General features: G+C 41.8%; 2 protein-coding genes across 3 annotated transcripts; one reads left to right on the top strand and one right to left on the bottom strand.

Moving 5' to 3' along the window:
• Nucleotides 1–6: 6 nt before the first annotated feature.
• On the top strand, nt 7–5,913 carry LOC112474606 (adenylate cyclase type 10-like). Of its 2 annotated transcripts, XM_025042826.1 has the most exons (8): nt 7–821; nt 2,353–2,557; nt 2,647–2,743; nt 3,209–3,327; nt 3,653–3,770; nt 4,211–4,409; nt 4,887–5,100; nt 5,611–5,913. In XM_025042826.1, exons 1-8 carry the CDS (start codon nt 780–782, stop codon nt 5,676–5,678), a joined length of 1,062 nt encoding a protein of 353 aa, XP_024898594.1. In that variant the 5' UTR covers nt 7–779; the 3' UTR covers nt 5,679–5,913. The 2 variants fall into 2 exon arrangements, with proteins under 2 accessions (XP_024898594.1, XP_024898593.1); XM_025042825.1 differs by lacking the exon at nt 5,611–5,913 and having other exon boundaries at nt 4,887–5,539.
• Nucleotides 5,914–13,028: 7,115 nt separating this feature from the next.
• Nucleotides 13,029–17,634, bottom strand: TREML1 (triggering receptor expressed on myeloid cells like 1). Its single transcript, XM_025042868.1, has 6 exons — nt 17,592–17,634; nt 17,087–17,419; nt 14,895–15,000; nt 14,409–14,494; nt 13,851–13,903; nt 13,029–13,518 (listed from the first exon to the last, which is right to left on the bottom strand). The coding sequence occupies exons 1-6, from the start codon at nt 17,632–17,634 to the stop codon at nt 13,204–13,206; spliced, it is 936 nt and encodes a 311-aa protein (XP_024898636.1). The 3' UTR covers nt 13,029–13,203.
• Between the last annotated feature and the right edge of the window lie 383 nt (nt 17,635–18,017).

Below are 18,017 nucleotides of genomic sequence, written 5' to 3'. Positions count from 1 at the left end.
TCCTGTTCCCTGAACCAACCTCCTAACAACCCTAGTGAGAAGTGAGAAGCCTGGTCAAGTGCCCTGGTCTCTTTTAGGGCCACAGAGAACTAAACTAGGACCCAGCCTAGAGTTTTGCCATATTGACCTAAGACTCCTCTTTTCAACCATATCACAGGCAGTTCTAGTTCTATCTTACTGCCCTGGCCAATTAAATGTAACAGAATGAGGACTTTTGTTTTCAGAGTGTTGTGTTACCCTGTCTCTTTCAAAGATAGATGATTAGATAGATAGATAGATGATAGATAGATAGATAGATAGATAGATAGATAGATAGATAGAGATATATAACTAGGTAGCAATTTAATATTCTCTGATATATAAAAACAAAATTGCTACCTAGTTATTGAGCTATAATAATTTATAGGAAATATATTCAACCAAAAAGCAACTCAAAGAATAAAGCTTCTTTAAAAACCTGTCTGAACTCTTCCTGGTCAAGAGGGATGAGTTAAAAGGCATCTGGGGTTAGAAGTAGTGAGATCCCAGAAATATTTCTGAGTTTGGAAGTGTGTAGATGGCCCCATGGTGAGTAGCCTTGGATTTCTTCGGAGGGGAGAAGGAAGGGGTGGTTGGGCACTAGTAAATAATAAGGATATGCTAACCACCCTCTGCTTCACGATAGTAAGAAGAAGTTGGCAGCCCTGCAGCAGCAGGTGCACTGCCTCTCCCTGCTCTGGCAGCTCTATAACCTGGAGGCCACAGCCAGCAGCCGCAGGTTTGCCTGCTTGGCTGCTCTTATGCAGAAGAATTCAGCCGAGGAGTTCGCAAATGAAGCCCAGGTAAACAAGTACCTGCTTTACCTCCAGACCTCACTCAGAAACCTGTAATGCCAGGAAGAGAGACTCTGCAAGGTTCTTGGCTTTTGCATGGTTCCACAATAGCCCAGACTTAACAGGATACCACTGATCATATGTTTGACTAGGATTTCTCAACTTGCAGTTTATAGATGGGTTTTCCAAGCATGAGGCTATCTGTGAACTTCCTGAACTGAATTTAGAACTTTCTGTTTGTTCAAAAGAGCATTTGGGGAGTGGAGTGGGAGTAGGGAAGGGGTCATAGCTTTCATTAGATTCTCAAAGAAGTTCGTGATCTAACAAAGGATTAGAATTGCTGACTTAAGAAAAAAGAAGGAAGAGAAATGTGTCTTCCTAATTTTAGTATCTCTCGCTTGCTCACTCTCTCGCTCTCTTTCTCTCAAGAAGATGGAAAGGCATTACTGGGTTCTGAGAAGAGTGACAAGATCTACTTATATTTTAATAAGTTCATTCTGACCACTATATTGAGAATAAACTGAAGGGGGCAAGAGAGGATGCAGGGAGACCAGTTAAGAAGCTATTGCATTAATACAGGCAAGAGATGGTTGGCTTGGATTATTGTGATGTCAGAAGAAATGGGGTCTTCTGTCAAGAGAGAGCCATCAGGATTCATTCATAGGTCAGTTCATGGATGTGTGAGAGAAAGAAGAGTCAAGGATAATCCCAAGATTTGCAATCTGGACTTCTAGAGGGGTAGAGATGCTCTTAATTGGGATGGGGAAGTTTGCAGAACAAACAGATTTGAGGGAAGATTGGGAGCCAGATTTGTTTAATTCGAGATGTCCATTAGACATCTAGGTGGAGATGCTGAGTAGGCAGTTGAAAATGTAAGTGTGAGGTTCATGGGAGAGGTCTGGGATGGAAATAGGAATATGGAATCATCAGTGTGTAAATGTTATTTAAAGCCATGACTAAGTGATATCACCAAGGGTATGAGAAAAGGTCCAAGGACTGAGTTAACAGCTCCAATGTAAAGAGATCAGAGTCATGAGAAACCAGCAAAAGAACCTAAGAAGTTGCAGAGAGACAGGAAGAAAACCAAGAGAGCGTGGTGTCCTGCAAACCTAGTGAAAACAGTGTTTCAAGAAGGAAGTCATAAACTACATCAAATGTGCATGTAGTTAATACAGAGATACAGCAGCAGTTCTGAAGAGCTCTAAGAGCAAGAATCAGAGTCCTTAATTAGAGAAAACATGGAAGAGTTTTGGCCAGTGTTTTGAAAGGGAAAGGCTTGGATTGGAGAAAAAGAAGAGGGGCAGGTAGAGAAAGTGGTTTGTTTAAAGAACAGGCAGTGAGAATGATCAAATTAGATATGTAGGGGTGAGAAGGTGCATGTTGTCATAGCTGGAGTGGAGGTGAGTGGCAGCGACACCAGGAGTCCTGACTGAGTGAGCAGGAAGGCACCAGAGAGAACACTTACGCAGGAAAGGACAAGATGGAAATGTAGCATGAATGTACGCTCAGAATATCTTGCCCCATGTTTGTTGCCCCGCAGGTTGTCTCTACCTATGTGGCTCTCTCCCAGTTCTCTCAGAACATGGGTGACAGGGAGCAGTGGCTGCACTGCGAGCAGATAGCCATTCAGAAAAGCAGCCTCTGTTGGTTCTCCAGGGAGGGATTGTTTGCCACAGCTCAGCTTATGCAGGCCTTGGCCTACACCAAACTCTGCCTCGGCCATCTTGACTTCTCCATCAAGCTGGGTAATGGGGCTTGGGGCTGGGGGGCCTTGGGCTTTTAGGGAGGCCAGGCTCACAGCTAGACCTCACACAATGCTCTTTTACCTCCTTAGGTTTTCAAGCTTGTGAGATATGCAGACACCTCAGGAAACCAGCTCTGGAGAATCTGGTTCTCTCAGTTCTCTTCAGATCTGCATTTCTGAAGAAAAAGTATTAAGATCATTTTCTGTCACTTGTATATGTTGCCTAAGAGGGGAGGGTATGATCTCTCAGAGGAATTTGGAGTGGAGAGGGAGAAGCTGTTCATTTCCACAACCAGAGCTGTCTCTTCTCTAGTCATTACAGGAAACATTGTCTTAAGTGTGAGGGTCTGGATTAGAAAGTGCAGAGTCTGAGCTGCTACATACTCTTTTTTCTTTTCTTTTCTTTTCTTTTTCTTTAGGGAGATAGAGAATTGCAGTAGTTCGAGACCCTCAAAACTGTCTCAGAGGCATTTCCCCACTTCCTTTGTTTAGAGACAGCTCTGTTCCCAGGCACAGATGCTTTCTATATAAATAGAGCTATGGGGAGGAGATCCAGGGAACGTTAGGCTGCGTTGAAGGTATAAGATCTCCTCCTCCCCTGAACCAAACTCCTAACTCTCTAGCTGGACCCAGTGACTCTGTCTCTTGGCAGATTTGACCTGTGTGTCCACGTGCTGGAGAGTCAGTGGGAGCTCATTTCCCAGGGCCATGAAGTCCTTAGCCTGGCCTGCTTCTATTCTGCTTGCTTGGATCTGCTGCTCTATGGAAAAGGTACATCTTGTGCAAGGCTCTATTGTACTCCTGAGGGATTCAGACCTCAGATAAGGACGTAGGTTTGGAACACAGACAGTCAGGAGCATGTCCTTCTGGCATGGCCTCTGCTCCTAGTCCCTGGCTCCATAAAGTATAGGAACCACATTGTGATTCAGGGTATCCCCTGTACCACACACCTTCTTTAAAGTATAGGAACCACATTGTGATTCAGGGTATCCACCTTTCAGATATTGTCTCCTCCCCTGTACCACACACCTTCTTCTATACAGGTTCCTACGTGGACAGCTTTACTAACTAATCTGGTTGCCTTCTCTGTCCACAGGATTGTTGTGTCGGCCCTTTGAGGAGTGTCTGAGTTTCATTCAGCACTATGAGCACAACTGCATTCTAACCTCTCAGAGCAATGTCATGCTGGGGGTCCACTCCTCTCTGGCCATGTGGTAATATGGGGTACCAGAGTCTTACTCTGGGTCTATGGGAAAGGGTAGAAATTTAAGGACCCCCTGAAATTGTTTAAGCTATCACCTTTGACCCCTCTAGGCAGAACTATTTCACATCTCTAACCCACTTCTAAAGACCTTTCACCTCCTATCCCTCTACTTTCTTATTAGAAGAATTCTTTTATTCTTGTCCCTTAACAGGTTTAGATCTATAGGTTGAGGGTTAAGTTTAGGGTTACATTTAAGTGCTAGATAACCTATGGCAAGGCTCAATATCATTGGTCTTCTTGCATGTGAGTTAGTAGCTTTGGCTACTTTCCAGCATCACAATTCTTAACTATGCAGGAGGTCTTGGAGCCTTAAAGAAATGATGGCTCTGTGAAAGAACCATGGTTGTTAAGCAGAGGACAGAGCTGAGAGCTGTTATTCTTTCCCTCCAGGTTTGCCCAGGACTCACAGTGGAGCCTGTTTGAGCATCACTTCTGCAAGGCTCGCCAGTTGGTGAAAAGAACCAATGCCTCACTGTTTGGTTCACATGGCTTTGTCCGATTCCTAGAGTGCCACGTGCTAATTTTACAGAAAATGCCAGAAGATGTCTTCATGCATATTCCCCCAGAGACTCACAATCAAATCCTCAAGGTACCTGTTTCTCCTCTGTCCTTCAACTAACACCTAAGTTATACTTTGACCCTGTGCTACTCCTGACAGCTACATCTTTCCCTCATTCTTCTCTTTGCTGCCTCTGTCTCTTTTTACCCTGGAACCCTTTTTGTTTCTCCACCTGGAAAGTCTTTCCATCTACCACATGTACTCTCTCAGATATTCTTGTATGTGTATCAGGACTGGATTCCAAAGGTGGAAGCTTTTGCACGGCTACTACCCAATACCATTAAAACATTATAATTTGATATATCTCACTACAGCCTTCCAAGTCTAAGACATTCCAGTCCCTCTGTACCTCAAACCAAGTGTCTGGGCCTACTTTGCCATCAGTAGCCCCTCCTGTTTCCCCAGCCCTGAGTGGTTATGCTGAGTGGGGACTGCTGTAAGTTCTGGTATAGTGTAGATTGGGGGGAGAAGGTCCTGATCCCTGAGCTCACGGACCTTTCTTCTCAGTACTTTAAGGAGTTCTTCTGTCGATGTGTGACCTGCCCTGTCTATCATCAGTGGGTCTCTGACCTTAAAGCCTCTGTAATGAGATATGGAAAGAGAGAATCCATGTCCTTGACTAACATCTTCAGACCTTTTGACACCTGCCTGATTAAGATTTGGGAAGAGAGAGAATTCTTGGAGGAAGTCAACTCTACTGAAGGAAATTTAAGAATACAGAGTAAGCATTCCTTCCTGGAACCCTTGTCTGAGAGACATAAAGATAGTCTCAGATTCTTACACACAAGCAATCACCTCCAGAGTAAGAAGGGACACACAGATATAAGGAGTTAGTCTGTGCTTCAGAGGTATTTATTGTCCTCTTACTAGTGCTGGACCCAGCCTGAACAGTCAGGGATCCCTTATATTGTTAAATAATGTAAGAGCTTCTCCTAGACCTTTGTTTCAACATCTGGAATCCTTAAGCATAGAAAGTTACTCCTTGATCCCAGCTTAAACAACTAGATTGTTCCCTTGGAGTATCTGGATAGTCACTAAGGGAGAAAGAAGGCCTTAGAAATCACAATCTAATGTCTATGAAGGTAAATGGTAAGATATGGGCAAGAAAAAGAGAGGAAATAAGACAATGCCTTGCCTTGGGACCCAGCAGTGTTTTCCTTTCTCCAGGATCGCCAGTTAAAGTTGTCATTGCTGAGAACATTCTTTGTGTTTGTGATATTCTCTGTTTCAGGATTTGACAGAGTGGCTAATGTCGAAGAGAATAGGAATGAAGAAGAAACTCAAGAATGTACATGTTGAAATGAAAAAAAAATCATCTGAAGGGATCATGACTCTCTTATTGTATATAACACAAAGAAATGCCCCAAATTCTCCTTTTTAAGATACAGTATAGTGCACAAATTAAATATACTAGCCTTTTACAGTCACCACTATCTATATCTTTGTCAAAATAAAAACCTATGTTTTTGAAGTGTGAAACTTAGATCTTTCCTAACTCTGAACTGTCATTAGCACAACCGTGGAGAAATTTAAACCAGGGGTAGACCAGAGGCCTGAGAGGCTTTGAGATGAACTGATTCTATCTCATATAAGGTAGGATCCATTAACATATAGAAAACACAGCCCTAATAAAGAGGTTGTCATTACCTAAGGAAGGCTGGCAGTGACAATGCTTTGGTGTTGCCCTCTTTTGGTACAGGTGTGGAAATGGGCTGCTAAGAAGTCAAAGAATCTTTTGAGAGGTACATAGTGGGAATCTATTTCTCCTTTGCACTGTGTGTTTTGGGCATTCCTATGTGACATTGTGAAATTGCCAGAGTGTATATGACTCAAGCTCTCTTCTTTATTCTTCCCTTTTGGAGATGCTCTCTTTGGCCTTTATCTGTTTGATGATCTTTCTTCCACAGAGCATGCTCTTCTCACTGATTTTTACACTTTCTAATTCAATCGTCTATTGTTCACAGAGGCAGTTAACTAATGTTATGATAGCTACCATTTATCATTCAATTACTCTGTGCCAGGCACTGTTGCTAAGTGCTTGAAATACATTCTTTAAATCTTTATAACAACTCTGTGAAGCAAGCACTTTTTTTATCCCCATATTACAGATGAAGAAACTGAAGCTTAGAAAGGTTTTACTCCAAGAAACACAGGCACAATATGGTGGAGCGGGATTCTAACTCCAGTTTGATTCCAGAATCTATGCTCTTAACCACTAGGCTATAGAGGCTTTCATGAGACCTAGGCTATAGTAAGTTATCCTGTACCCAGTCTTCAGTATTCTGTTCAAATGACCAAGATCAGAACTTTAAGGAACCACAGGGAGATGTTTGAGTAGAGAGGTCTGTACTTGCCCTTTAAATCATTCTGTCTAGTCTGTACATACCCTCCTTCCCCTTTCCTTCTCCCCCTTTTCTCCCTCCTCTTGTTACCCTTCTTCCTCCCCGTCAAATCCCTTCTCCTCCTCTTTCCATTCCTCCGTCTCTTATCCCTCCTTCCTTTCTCCTTCTCACCCACAGTCCCAGTCCTTGTACTCCACTGCTTTAAATTTCTGAGAGACAATATAGAGCAGTAGTCAGGAGAAAGAACTTAGAAGCCAGGTAGTCTGAGTTCAAATTTTAACTCTGCTACTTATTAGTTTTGTTACTTTCATCATAGAATTTATTTTTTTTATGTTTCGCTTTCCTTTTCTGTAAATGAGGATTAAAGATAGAGCAAAAGAACATTTCATAATTAAATATAATGTGCTAGAACAGTACTTGGTACATAGTAAGCACTCAGTAAATGTTGGCTATTATTATCAATTTAATTTTTATATTTAAAAACAGATAATACATTTGTGTGGCACAAAATTCCAAAGGAACAAAAGTGTATAACAGTGAAAGTCTTTCCCATTCCTGTCCTCTAGCTGCCGGTTCCCCTCCCCAGATCTGTGTTACTACTTCCTTGAATATCCTTGAAAAATTATTCTATGCACATGCAAGCAATAGTAAATATTCACTATACCTTTCACTGTATCCTTTCCCACAATGGTACTAAAAAGGCATACTGTATTGCACTTTCCTTTTCCCTTTGGTTTTTTGTTTGTTTGTTTGTTTTGGCATTTATTTACCTTTGGCAATTTTTAAAGAATTTTATTAAGATAAAATTCACCTTTTTAAGGTATGCAGTTCAGCGGCTTTTAGTGTATCACAAAGTTGTGCGACCATTACTACTAACTCCAGAACATTTTTATTACCCTAAAAGGAACTCTGTGCCCATTAGCAGTCATTCCTAAGTCCCCCTTCCCCGAACCCCTAGTAACCACTAGTGTACTTTCTGTCTCTGTAGATTTATCTATTCTGGACATTTCATATAAATGGAATAATTTGTGGCTTTTTATGTCTGACTTCTTTCGCTTAGCATACATAGTCTTTTCAGGGTTCATCCTTGTTGTAGCACTCCTTTTTATGGCTGAATAAAATTCTGTTGTATGGATATGCCACATTTTGTTTATCCATTAATCACTTAATGGACATTTGGGTTATTTCTATTTTTGGCTATTATGAACAATGCTACTATAAACATTCATGTATAAGTTTTATATGAACATATGTTTTCAATTCTCGTGGTTATATATCTAGGAATTGTTAGGTCATATAGAAACTCTGTTTAACTTTTAAGGGACTGTCAAACTATTCTCCAAAGTTACTGTACCATTTTACATTTTTTACATTCCCACCTGCAATGTGTGAGGGTTCCAGTTTTCCATATCCTCACCAACACTTGTAATTGTCTTTTTAATTATAGCCATTCTAGTGGATATGAAAAGTGGTATCTCATTGTGGTGTTGATTTGCATTTTCTTAATAACTAATCATGTTGACCATTTTTATGAGCTTATTGGCCACTTGTCTGTCTTCTTGGAAAAAATGTCTATTTAAATACTCTGCCCATTTTTTATTGGGTTATTTGCCTTTTTATTGTCAAACTTAAAGAGTTTTTCATATATCCTGGATACTAGATTCTTATGAGATTTGACTTACCAATATTTTCTCTCATTCTGTGAGTTGTCTTTTCACTTCCATGATAGTATTGTTTTGCAGCACAAAGTATTTAGTTTTCATGAAGTCTAATTTATCTCTTTTTTTTCTTGAATAGGTTACTTGTACTTTAAGTATCATAACTTAGGAACCATTGCCTAATTTGAGGTCATAAAGATTTACTCCTGTTTTCTTCTAAGAGTTTTATAGTTCTAGCTCTTACATTTAGGTCTTTGACTCATTTTGAGTTAATTTTTGCATGTAGTGTGAGGTAAGTTTCCAAATTCATTCTTTTGTGTGTGGATATCCACTTGTCTCAGTACAATTTGTTAGACTATTTCCATTTAAATAACTTAACACTCTTGTTGATGTATGGTTTTATTAAATCTATGGGTTTATTTCTGAATTCTCAATTTTATTCCATTGGTCTATATGTCTATCTTTATTCCAGTACACACAGTCTTGATTATTGTAGCTTTGTAGTAAGTTTTGAAATCAGGAAGTGTGAGTCCTCCAACTTTATTATTATTTTTCAAGATTGTTTTGGCTATTCTGGATCCCTTACATTTCTAAATAAATTTTAGGACCAATTTCCACAAAAAGGACAGCTGTAACTTTGATAGAGATTGTGTTGAATCTGTAAATCAATGTGGGGAGAATTGCTATCTTAACAATATTAAGTTTTCTGATCCATGAAAGTAGCATATACCTTTTCCATATATTTAGGTCTTTAACTTTTTTCAATGATGTTTTATAGTTTTCAAAGTACAAGTCTTATACTTCTTTTGTTAAATTTATATCTAAATACTTTATTCTTATTGTTACTATGGTAAACAGAATTGTTTTCTTAATTTCATTTTTGAATTATTCATTGCTATTGTATAGAAATAAAATAGATTTTTGTATATTGATTTTGTACCCTGAAACTTTTCTGAACTCATTTATTAGCCCAAAGTTTTTTTGTGGGTTTCTTAAGGTTTTTTATATACAAGATTATGTCATCTGCAAACAAATAATTTTACTTCTTCCTTTCCGATCTGAATGCCTTTTAATTCTTTTCTTTGCCTGATTGCACTTGCTGGAACCTCTCATTCAATGATAGATAAAAGTGGCAAGAGTGAACATTCTTGTCTTATGTTCAGTCTTAGAGAGAAAGCTTTCAGTTTTTTACTTTTAAGTATGATGTTAGCTGTGAGGTTTTTTTGTGAATGTCCTTTATCAGATTAAGGAAATTTCCTGTAATTCCTAGTTTATTGAATGTTTTTATCATGACAAGGCATTAGATTCTGTCAAATGCTTTTTCTGTCATCTATTGAAAGGATCATGTTCATTTTCATATGTAGAACCAACCTTGCATTCCTGGCACAAATCCTACTTTTTCACCATGATTTCCTTTTAAGCACTGACTTTGCTTCATCTCCTAAATTTTGGTATATCATGTTTTTGTATTCATTCATTTCAAAGTATTTCTAATTTCTCTTGTGATTTCTTCTTTGACCCATTGTTATTTAGGAATGTGTTGTTATATTTCTATATATTTGTGAGTTTTCAAAATTTACTTCTGTTGTTTCTAATTTCATTCCATTATAATCAGAAAACATACTTTGTATGATTTCAGTCCCTTAAATTTATTAAAACTTGTTTATGGTCAAACATGTGGTCTGTCCTGGAGGATGTTGTGTATACACTTGAGAAGAAATGTGTATTCTGCTGTTGGTGGTGAAGTGTTCTACAGATGTCTGTTAGGTCTAAGTTAATTATAATGTTGTTCTTGTCTACTATTTCCTTGTTGATATTCTATTTACTTGTTCTATCCATTATTGCAAATGGGATATTGAAGTCTACAACTGTTACTGTTTATTTATTTTTCCATTCAGTTCTGTCAGTTTTTGTTTTATGTATTTTGAAACTTTGCTGTTAGGTATACATATGTTCATAATTGTTATATCTTCTCAATGAACTGAGTTTTATCATTATAAACTGTCCTTTTTTGGTAACAATTTTTTGTCTGTAAGTCTATTTTGTCTGATATTAGTATAGCCACTCCAACTCTCTTTAGTTAGTTTGCATGATATATGTTTTTCCATCCTTTTACTTTCAACTTCTTATATTTTTGAATCTAAAGTTTGTCTCCTGTAGGCAGCATATAGTTGGCTTATATGTTTTTTAATCCATTCTGCCAGTCTCTGCCTTTTAATTGGAATGTTTAATCTATTTTCATATCTGTCTTTTCTTAATTTATCTTAATGTATCACTTTTAATATATATATATATGTATATATATATATATATGAATTCTTTTATGGCTTCTAGTTTTGTACAATGTTTTAAAGCAGCAGTCTCCAACCCCCCACTACGCCCCCCACTGGGCCACAGACCAGTACTGACCATGGCCTATTAAGAACCGGTCCACACAGCAAATGAGAGGCGGGCAAGTGAGCGAAGCTTCATCTGTATTTGCACCTGCTCCCCAGAGCTAGCATCACCACTTCAGCTCCACCTCACATCATCGGGCATTAGATTCTCATAAAAGCACTGGTCTCTGATGCCAAAAAGATTGAGGACCACTGCTTTAAAGAGTTTTTTCCTAAGATTATTTTGATGGTTTCCCAATGGTCTTTTAAGTACTTTTAAATCAACTGTATCAAAATATAATTTACATTCAAGGAAATGTACCTATTTTAATGTTAGGTTTGACAAATCTATACATACATGTAACCACTACCACAATTAGGATAGAAAACATTACAATCACCCCCAAAAAGTCTTTCCAGCCTCTTCACAGTCATTCTTACTCCACCACCTCCACCAGGACAAAATATTCTCATTAGTTTTCACTGTCATTATATCTGTGATTAAGTTCCCCTTGTTATTTTTTATTTCATCCTTCTTTTGAGTAAGTCAGTTAACACTTTGTCTCTTTTTTATTTAATTTTATTTTATTTATGTATTAGTTACATCATTTTTCTTCTTTAAAATTAACTAGTTATTTGAATAAGATGCTTAATTCTTGTTAAGGGTGTGAATTTTCCTCTGAGAACTACTTTAGCTGAATTCCAAAGGTTCTGATATGAAGTAATTGTCTCACTATGTCGCCTGAGTTTTCTTTGCTTTATTTTCATGTGTTTCTTATGATAAAATTTATGTCAGTATTTTCATCTTAAATGTCACTCATATAACTATGACTTTGGATGGTATCCATAGACTTTCATGAGCAACGATGGAATTAATGTATTTCCCTCCCCTCCTTCCTTCTTCTCTACCAACCAATTGATTATCTTCCTTAGTATTTTCTTTTGTACTACTAGATATACTTTTGCTTCTGTCAGGCTCTAAAAGTTCAAAATACATTTAGATTAGGGTAAGTTTTTCCCAGGAGGGTTCCTTTTAGACTTTATTCTGCCCTTCCTCATCACTCTATCTGACTCTACACCCCTTCACCTCCCCACTAGTCAAGTCCTCAGTCATCTTAGCCAAAGAAAACCAAGGCTTAGTTGATTGGTGAGCAGCTTGATGCTTCCACAAGGGACAGAAATAAATTTAGGTTCTGTCACAGGCTAAGACTATCGGGGTAGCTCAGAACATCCTGCCAGAGGTCCCTAAAAATAGCATCACTAGGCTTACACAGCTGGAGTTCTGGGCACAGCTCCTGCCCTGTCCCTTCTCCTGAGGTGCCTAGACCAAGCTTTAGAGCCCCTCCAGATGGTGAAAACCTCTTTATGCCTATCTCTCCGTGATTATAAGACAACTGCATTCCTGAGCACTTCATCCTTCCCACTTAAGTTTCTCACCTCGAAAAGGCCAAATATTTTCAAATTGAACAGTTTTCAGAAGAAATCTTAGCAAAGGTCTTAAAGGCCCTCCCATGCCCTGCCTGGACTAGCTTTCATTTACGTTTAATCATAACCACAGCCTTGCCATCCATTCCCCTTACCCCCATTCCCATGCCTTTTCTCCACTGGGCTCTTCCCAAGCTCTAGACTTCCATCCAAAAGGAATAGTCTTGCCAGATGGCCACCAAGTTGAGAGAGAGCCAACTCTGGTGATACTGATGTCTGCAAAATTCTTTTATCTTCTGGCAGTTGAAAACCCTTTGTCCTGCCAAGGAATAGTCTTGGTGCATAATTCAGTTTCTGTCCTTACTCTTGTTTCTTTTCAGCCCCATTTCTCAAACCTCATCTATTCTGAGTCTCCTTTAACTAATCATTATCCCCTTCCTCCCATCATATGTTGTCACATCAGAAGATGTCACTTGTTTAGAAGCTGTAGGACAGAAAGCAGAAGCGATTTCTAGGCTTGAGGAAATGAATCTATACTTTCAGGTATCATGAGAAATGTAGGAAATACTTTTGAAGAAGCTTTCTTGGTTCCCCTTGAATCAAACTTCATTGCAGTATTCAGAGCAAGTAATGAAACCACTTCTCCATTGGCAGGACAGGAAGGGGAGATAGTTCAGCATAAACTCTAGACCAGAGTCTTTTCAGTTCACAGGTCTTTTGTATAGTCAAACTCAGGCCTTTCTCTTTCCTCTCAACCATCAAGAATGCATATATCATCATTTAGAATTTATTTAGCCCAGCAGGGTAATGGCAGAGGAACCAGCATGGAGGAGGGTGCTTCCCCAAGATACCTCAGTCACACCCAATCATCACTTTCCAGTTCAGAAAAGTCAAGACATTAGATTAGATTCTAAAATCCCTAGTTGCTCTGATATGCTAAGGATCTAGGGCATTGGCTTACCGGATGGATGTACAGTAAGACCTCCTGGGGTTGCCTCTATGAGCACACAGTGTGGTAAGTGGCTTAACTAGGTGGAGTCTTGCTATTAGGAGGATCCTGGGCTGGCTCCCAGGAGGCCCCTCCACCCTTATCACCTCCAGGGAAGATCACTGTAGCATATGTGACAGGCTTAGAAGAGATCAGGACCTTAGGAGGCAGAGAGGTCAATGAGGATGGGACTGGGGGTGGAGTTTTCCCTGATGGGGGCTCAAGAGGTAGGCTGGTGTAGGTGGTATTGTCAAAGGAAGGTGGTGAGTCGAGCCTAACATATGGTACATCTGACGGCCCATCTACAGCCAGTCCAGAGTCACTGATGTGGTGGACCACTGAGGAGGGCACCTGTAACAAAAGCCAGCAAATCAGGCAGAGAGAACACCTTCCTTGGCCCCAGCTCCCTTCGTTGGGAAGCTCAGGACCACACTGGCTCTGCCTTTCAAATCCTGAGATTGTCAGTGGGCAAGAGGACTTCTTGAAGATTTTCAAGCCCCAAATTTTTCCCCAAACCTAGGAAGGTAGGATACCAAGGTGGGAAGGTGGGAGACCATTGGTGCCAAGATAGTTTGGACCCCAACTGAGTCCCGGTTCTTTCTCTACCCCATCGACCTGGGACCACTCAGTGAGAATGGTAGATGGAGGGAATTTGCCTGGGAGCCTGCAGAGAGGCCTCTTACCATGCCTGAAATTCCACTGCTCTGGGATCGGCCACAGATAGCAAGCCTGTTCCCTGGAAAGACAGAGGACAGCAGCACAGTCTGCTTCCTGTGCTGGCTCAAAGCCCACCTCCTCACTCCCTTCAGAAACCTCTTTCTGAGTCCAGACTCACCTTCCCCATTCCCACCACCAAACCTTTTCCACATCTCTCTTCCCAGCCCAACCTGTCCTGACTCTCCCCACGCACTTACTACTTCCACAACTCCCTTCCAAATCTGCCTTGACACTCACCCTAGCTCCCAAAGCACTTTCTCCTTTTCCTCCAGCCCCCTATCTCCAACCCCATCACCCCACCCTTTCCAGCTCCTGTGTTTCCCCAGGCCTGCTCCCACTGAATCTCCTTCCTCCCCTCCTTCCTTCAGTCATGGGAATTCTAGGGTCTCAGGGCCCTGGCTAAATTCCAGACAAGCCCCTCTGTAGGGATGCAGACCTAGATACAGACCTAGACTTGACTGCAAGACTGGCTGACATAGGATCCATGGAGCCATGCTGGGATAGGGGGATGGACAGCCACCTACCTTTCCTTTTGGCCAGCACAGCAAACAGCACCACCACTGCCACCAGCAGGCCCAGCAGGAGCACAGCGCCCCAGATTAAGGGGATGCTGAGGAACACAAAGGAACAGTTGAGCTTAGTCCTGAACCCAGCTGAGAGCTGCTTGCCAGGAATCTTGGAGCAGTGGCACAGGATGCAGTTCTTGGTGAGCCACAGTTGGGAGGAGATTTTTAGAATGGAATGAGAAAGGCAGGCTCGGGAAGGGAAAAAAAGAAACATATTATCAGGGTATCCTGGATGAAGGCCCACTAGGATGAAAGGACTATTGCTGAACTGGGATAGAGAAGTCTGTCAGTCTGTCTGTCTGTCTGTCTACCTGCCTGATCAGAAGTTCCCCAAGGGAGGAAGGAATCATAGGTCTTCCCTTTGATTTTTTCCAGGGCTCTAAACAAGCCATATCTTCACCACTACCCTCTTCCCAGCCACCCAGACACAGTTTTTCTCAGTACCTTTTCTTATCCTGGGTGGATTCTAGAGGGCTGACACTGCTTACGGGGTCTGACGAAGGGTCTTCAGTCAGACTGCCAATCCCATAGCTCTCTTCCTCTTCTTCCTCTTTCTGGCCAGGAGCTGAGTCAGAAGGAAATGTTTACTGAGCATGTACCCATTGTGGGCAGGCTTCAAGGGCCTGTTGAGGTTTGATAAATGATGGAGTAGAGCTGAAGAAGAAGAGGTTTTTTTAGTAAAAAACAGAGAGGGAGGGCTTGGGATATTCCTTAGGGGCCTACGATTCTGGGGGCCAGGGAATGGAACTCTGCATGTTGCCTGATTATGAATATACCCACTTTCCCTTCTACTACAAGCTCCCACCCCCTTCCCCCTGCATTTCTCCTCCACTACCCACTCCTCTGTACCCCTGTGGTTTTATCAGGTGGCTCAGACTTTGAAGAAACACCCCCTGGGTCATCTATGCCCACATCCTTACTCTATTATGGAATAGGTTTTTCACTCTCATCCTCACTGGTGACCTTGCTCCTGGCTCTTATCAGTTGGTCTCCAAAGGGGCCTCAGCACAGCCTGCTAGACTTTTCCACATACCTGCCACCATTTGACCTGCTGCAGGCTGGCTGAGCCCCAACCTGAGCTCTGCCCTAAGGATCTAAGGGACTCCAGGGTCAGCCCTAATGCGGTACATGCCAACTGAGCCTTGCTGAGAGCTTTGTTCAGACCCTAAAACTGTTTTTTGACAAGTCTCCTGTCATCCCTACAATGTGTTCGGCTTATGGCTGTGAGACTCAAGGTTGACTTCCCTAGGCCTGAGGATCACTCTTGGAAAACTGGCCAATCATTCTAGACCCTCTGGGATGGGGGCCTTAACCTGTTCCTGAGAGATTCACCATTCTTACTCCTCATCCCATGCCAAACCAGGAATAAAAGGTGCTGTGGCCCCAATCTTGCTGTGAATGTTCTGCCTTCCTGGTGTCTTTTAAGCCACTGTGGACGAACCTCAGAAGCTAAAAGTTTGCCTGAGCTACCACCCACTTCCTCCCTGGACACCATGCTTTACCTGCCTGCCTGAACATCCATGTTCTACAGCTGTTGGAGTCCTCCACACCTGCACTATTGCAGGTACCTGTCTACCTGCCCCTTTTCCGGTGTAACTGGTCTTGTCACCATATGCTATTGAAGGAATTATAACCTTGAGTTCTTAGATCTTAGAGTGTCAGGGAAGAAGGAGGACAAAGATGACTAGGATTAACAGGAGTATATTTATAATATAAAATAGTAATCATGAACTCGAGATGAGAGGGAATCCCATGACAACTTAGTTCATCCTCTTAGTTAACAGATGAAAGAAAAATCAAGAGAAGGAAAAATGCCTTTCTCAATTTCACTATTTGGGGATTGGGCACAAATTACTTGGGAAAAGGAAGACCTAAATATGAAAAAATGTCAGCAGTTCAGCAGATAGCTTATTTTCCCTCTAGAACATTTTTTTACAACATCCTATTTTTCGGGAAAAAAAAAATTTTAATATTTCAAAATTTTCTTTTAGTTAATGTTTAGACATTAGAAAGTTGTAGGCTTTGTGAATGAAATCTGTAAAAATAAAATGCTTTCTATACTGAAATTAGGGTCGAAAAGATTAGCTTAATATTAATGACACTTCTCCCATTTTTAAAACTGAATGAGTTGAAGTAATTCAGCATTGCTTATGCCCTGCCTGTATGTGAGACACATACTAGATGCTCAGTGAAGACTTATAAAATATGAATAAGATATGAATTCAGTAATTTTTAGGCCATCAAACCCATTATTACAGGAATAAAAAAAACTAGAAGGTATAAAAAAGTAATTCAAGTTGATATGCCCAAATTAAAATTTTGTTTAAAATATTTCTAAGGAAAAAAAATTTAGAAATGCTGGATGAGAAGACCAAGCCCATGAGTGGGAGAGGAGTCTAGGCCTTCCTATGGGGAGACCCACTTATGCAGGAGGGGGAAGGGGGCCTCGTTTGGCTGTTTTATCTCAGACTTCTCACCCAGTTTGGTTTCCGTTCTCCGTAGAGCCATCAGAAGGCTATCGTCTCCCAAATCCTCTACCCCAGAGGTCCCACCTCCTCCCCGCAAGGACCCAAGAGAAGCATGTTGGGGTGGGGAGGGCAGGTCAGAGGGGCTGTGGCTGGCCTAGGATAACTCACCTGCAGGGAGGATGTCTAGAGTAATTCTATGCACCGTCTGGGGCCCGGTGGTTCCCTCCACCACACAGCCGTACTCCCCAGCATCCTCCTCCCGCAGGGCAATCATCTCCACCTGGAGCAGACCACTCCCCATGTCAGTGAGAAACAGGCGGCTGTGTCCTGGGGCTCTGCGATCCACAGCTGAGGACACCAAGGGCTGGCACCCCTCCGGCAAAAACCGGCACCACACCTTCCGAGCCTTGACGTCCTGGAGTCTGTAGAGACACTGCACCACAATGGAGCTCCCCACTGGTGCCTGCAGCACCTCAGGGATGCTGCCAGCTGAGCCCTGGCCTAGGGAAGGAAAGGATGTGGGAATGTTAGACAGAAGTTGGCACAAGGAGCACAGGCATCTAGAGGTCTATCTTCTGGGCCCTACACGTTCTTGTTGCCACAATAGTGTAATTATTTCTAGGCATGGAACAGAATATATGGAGCCCAGAGTTCAGCTCTATCTGAACCTTACCTGCTAGTCCCAGGAGCAGCAGCAGGAACAGGTTGGGTCCCATGGCTGGACAGGAAGATGTCAGCTCTGGGGCTTGCCTGGGCACTGACACAGCATTCCCTTGGGGACAGGAAACATCTGCCTCGGTCACGTGGGGCTCTCAGTGACTATGGGGTGGGAGGCAGACACTGGTGGGCCCCTCCGTGGGTGGGGATAAGGAGCTCTCCCAAACTCTGGTTAGCTCAGTGCTCAGGAACTGGCCCTGAGAGTAGGAATGGGCAAGGCAGGGTGAGAAGACCCAGGAAAAGGCAGTGCTGGGGCCCAGCTAAGGAATGAGGCTGGGAGGGGGATCACAGCAAATGGAGAGCAGCATTACAGAAGGAGGAAAGATGGTCTTCAGAGTCTTCCAAATATAGAATCTGAGGTTGCAGAGCTGTGAAGGAGGGA

This window comes from Pteropus alecto, unplaced genomic scaffold (assembly GCF_000325575.1).
Source record: "Pteropus alecto unplaced genomic scaffold, ASM32557v1 scaffold7, whole genome shotgun sequence".
NCBI classification, from domain to species: Eukaryota; Metazoa; Chordata; class Mammalia; order Chiroptera; family Pteropodidae; genus Pteropus; species Pteropus alecto.
This window is presented reverse-complemented; position numbering and strand designations above follow the sequence as displayed.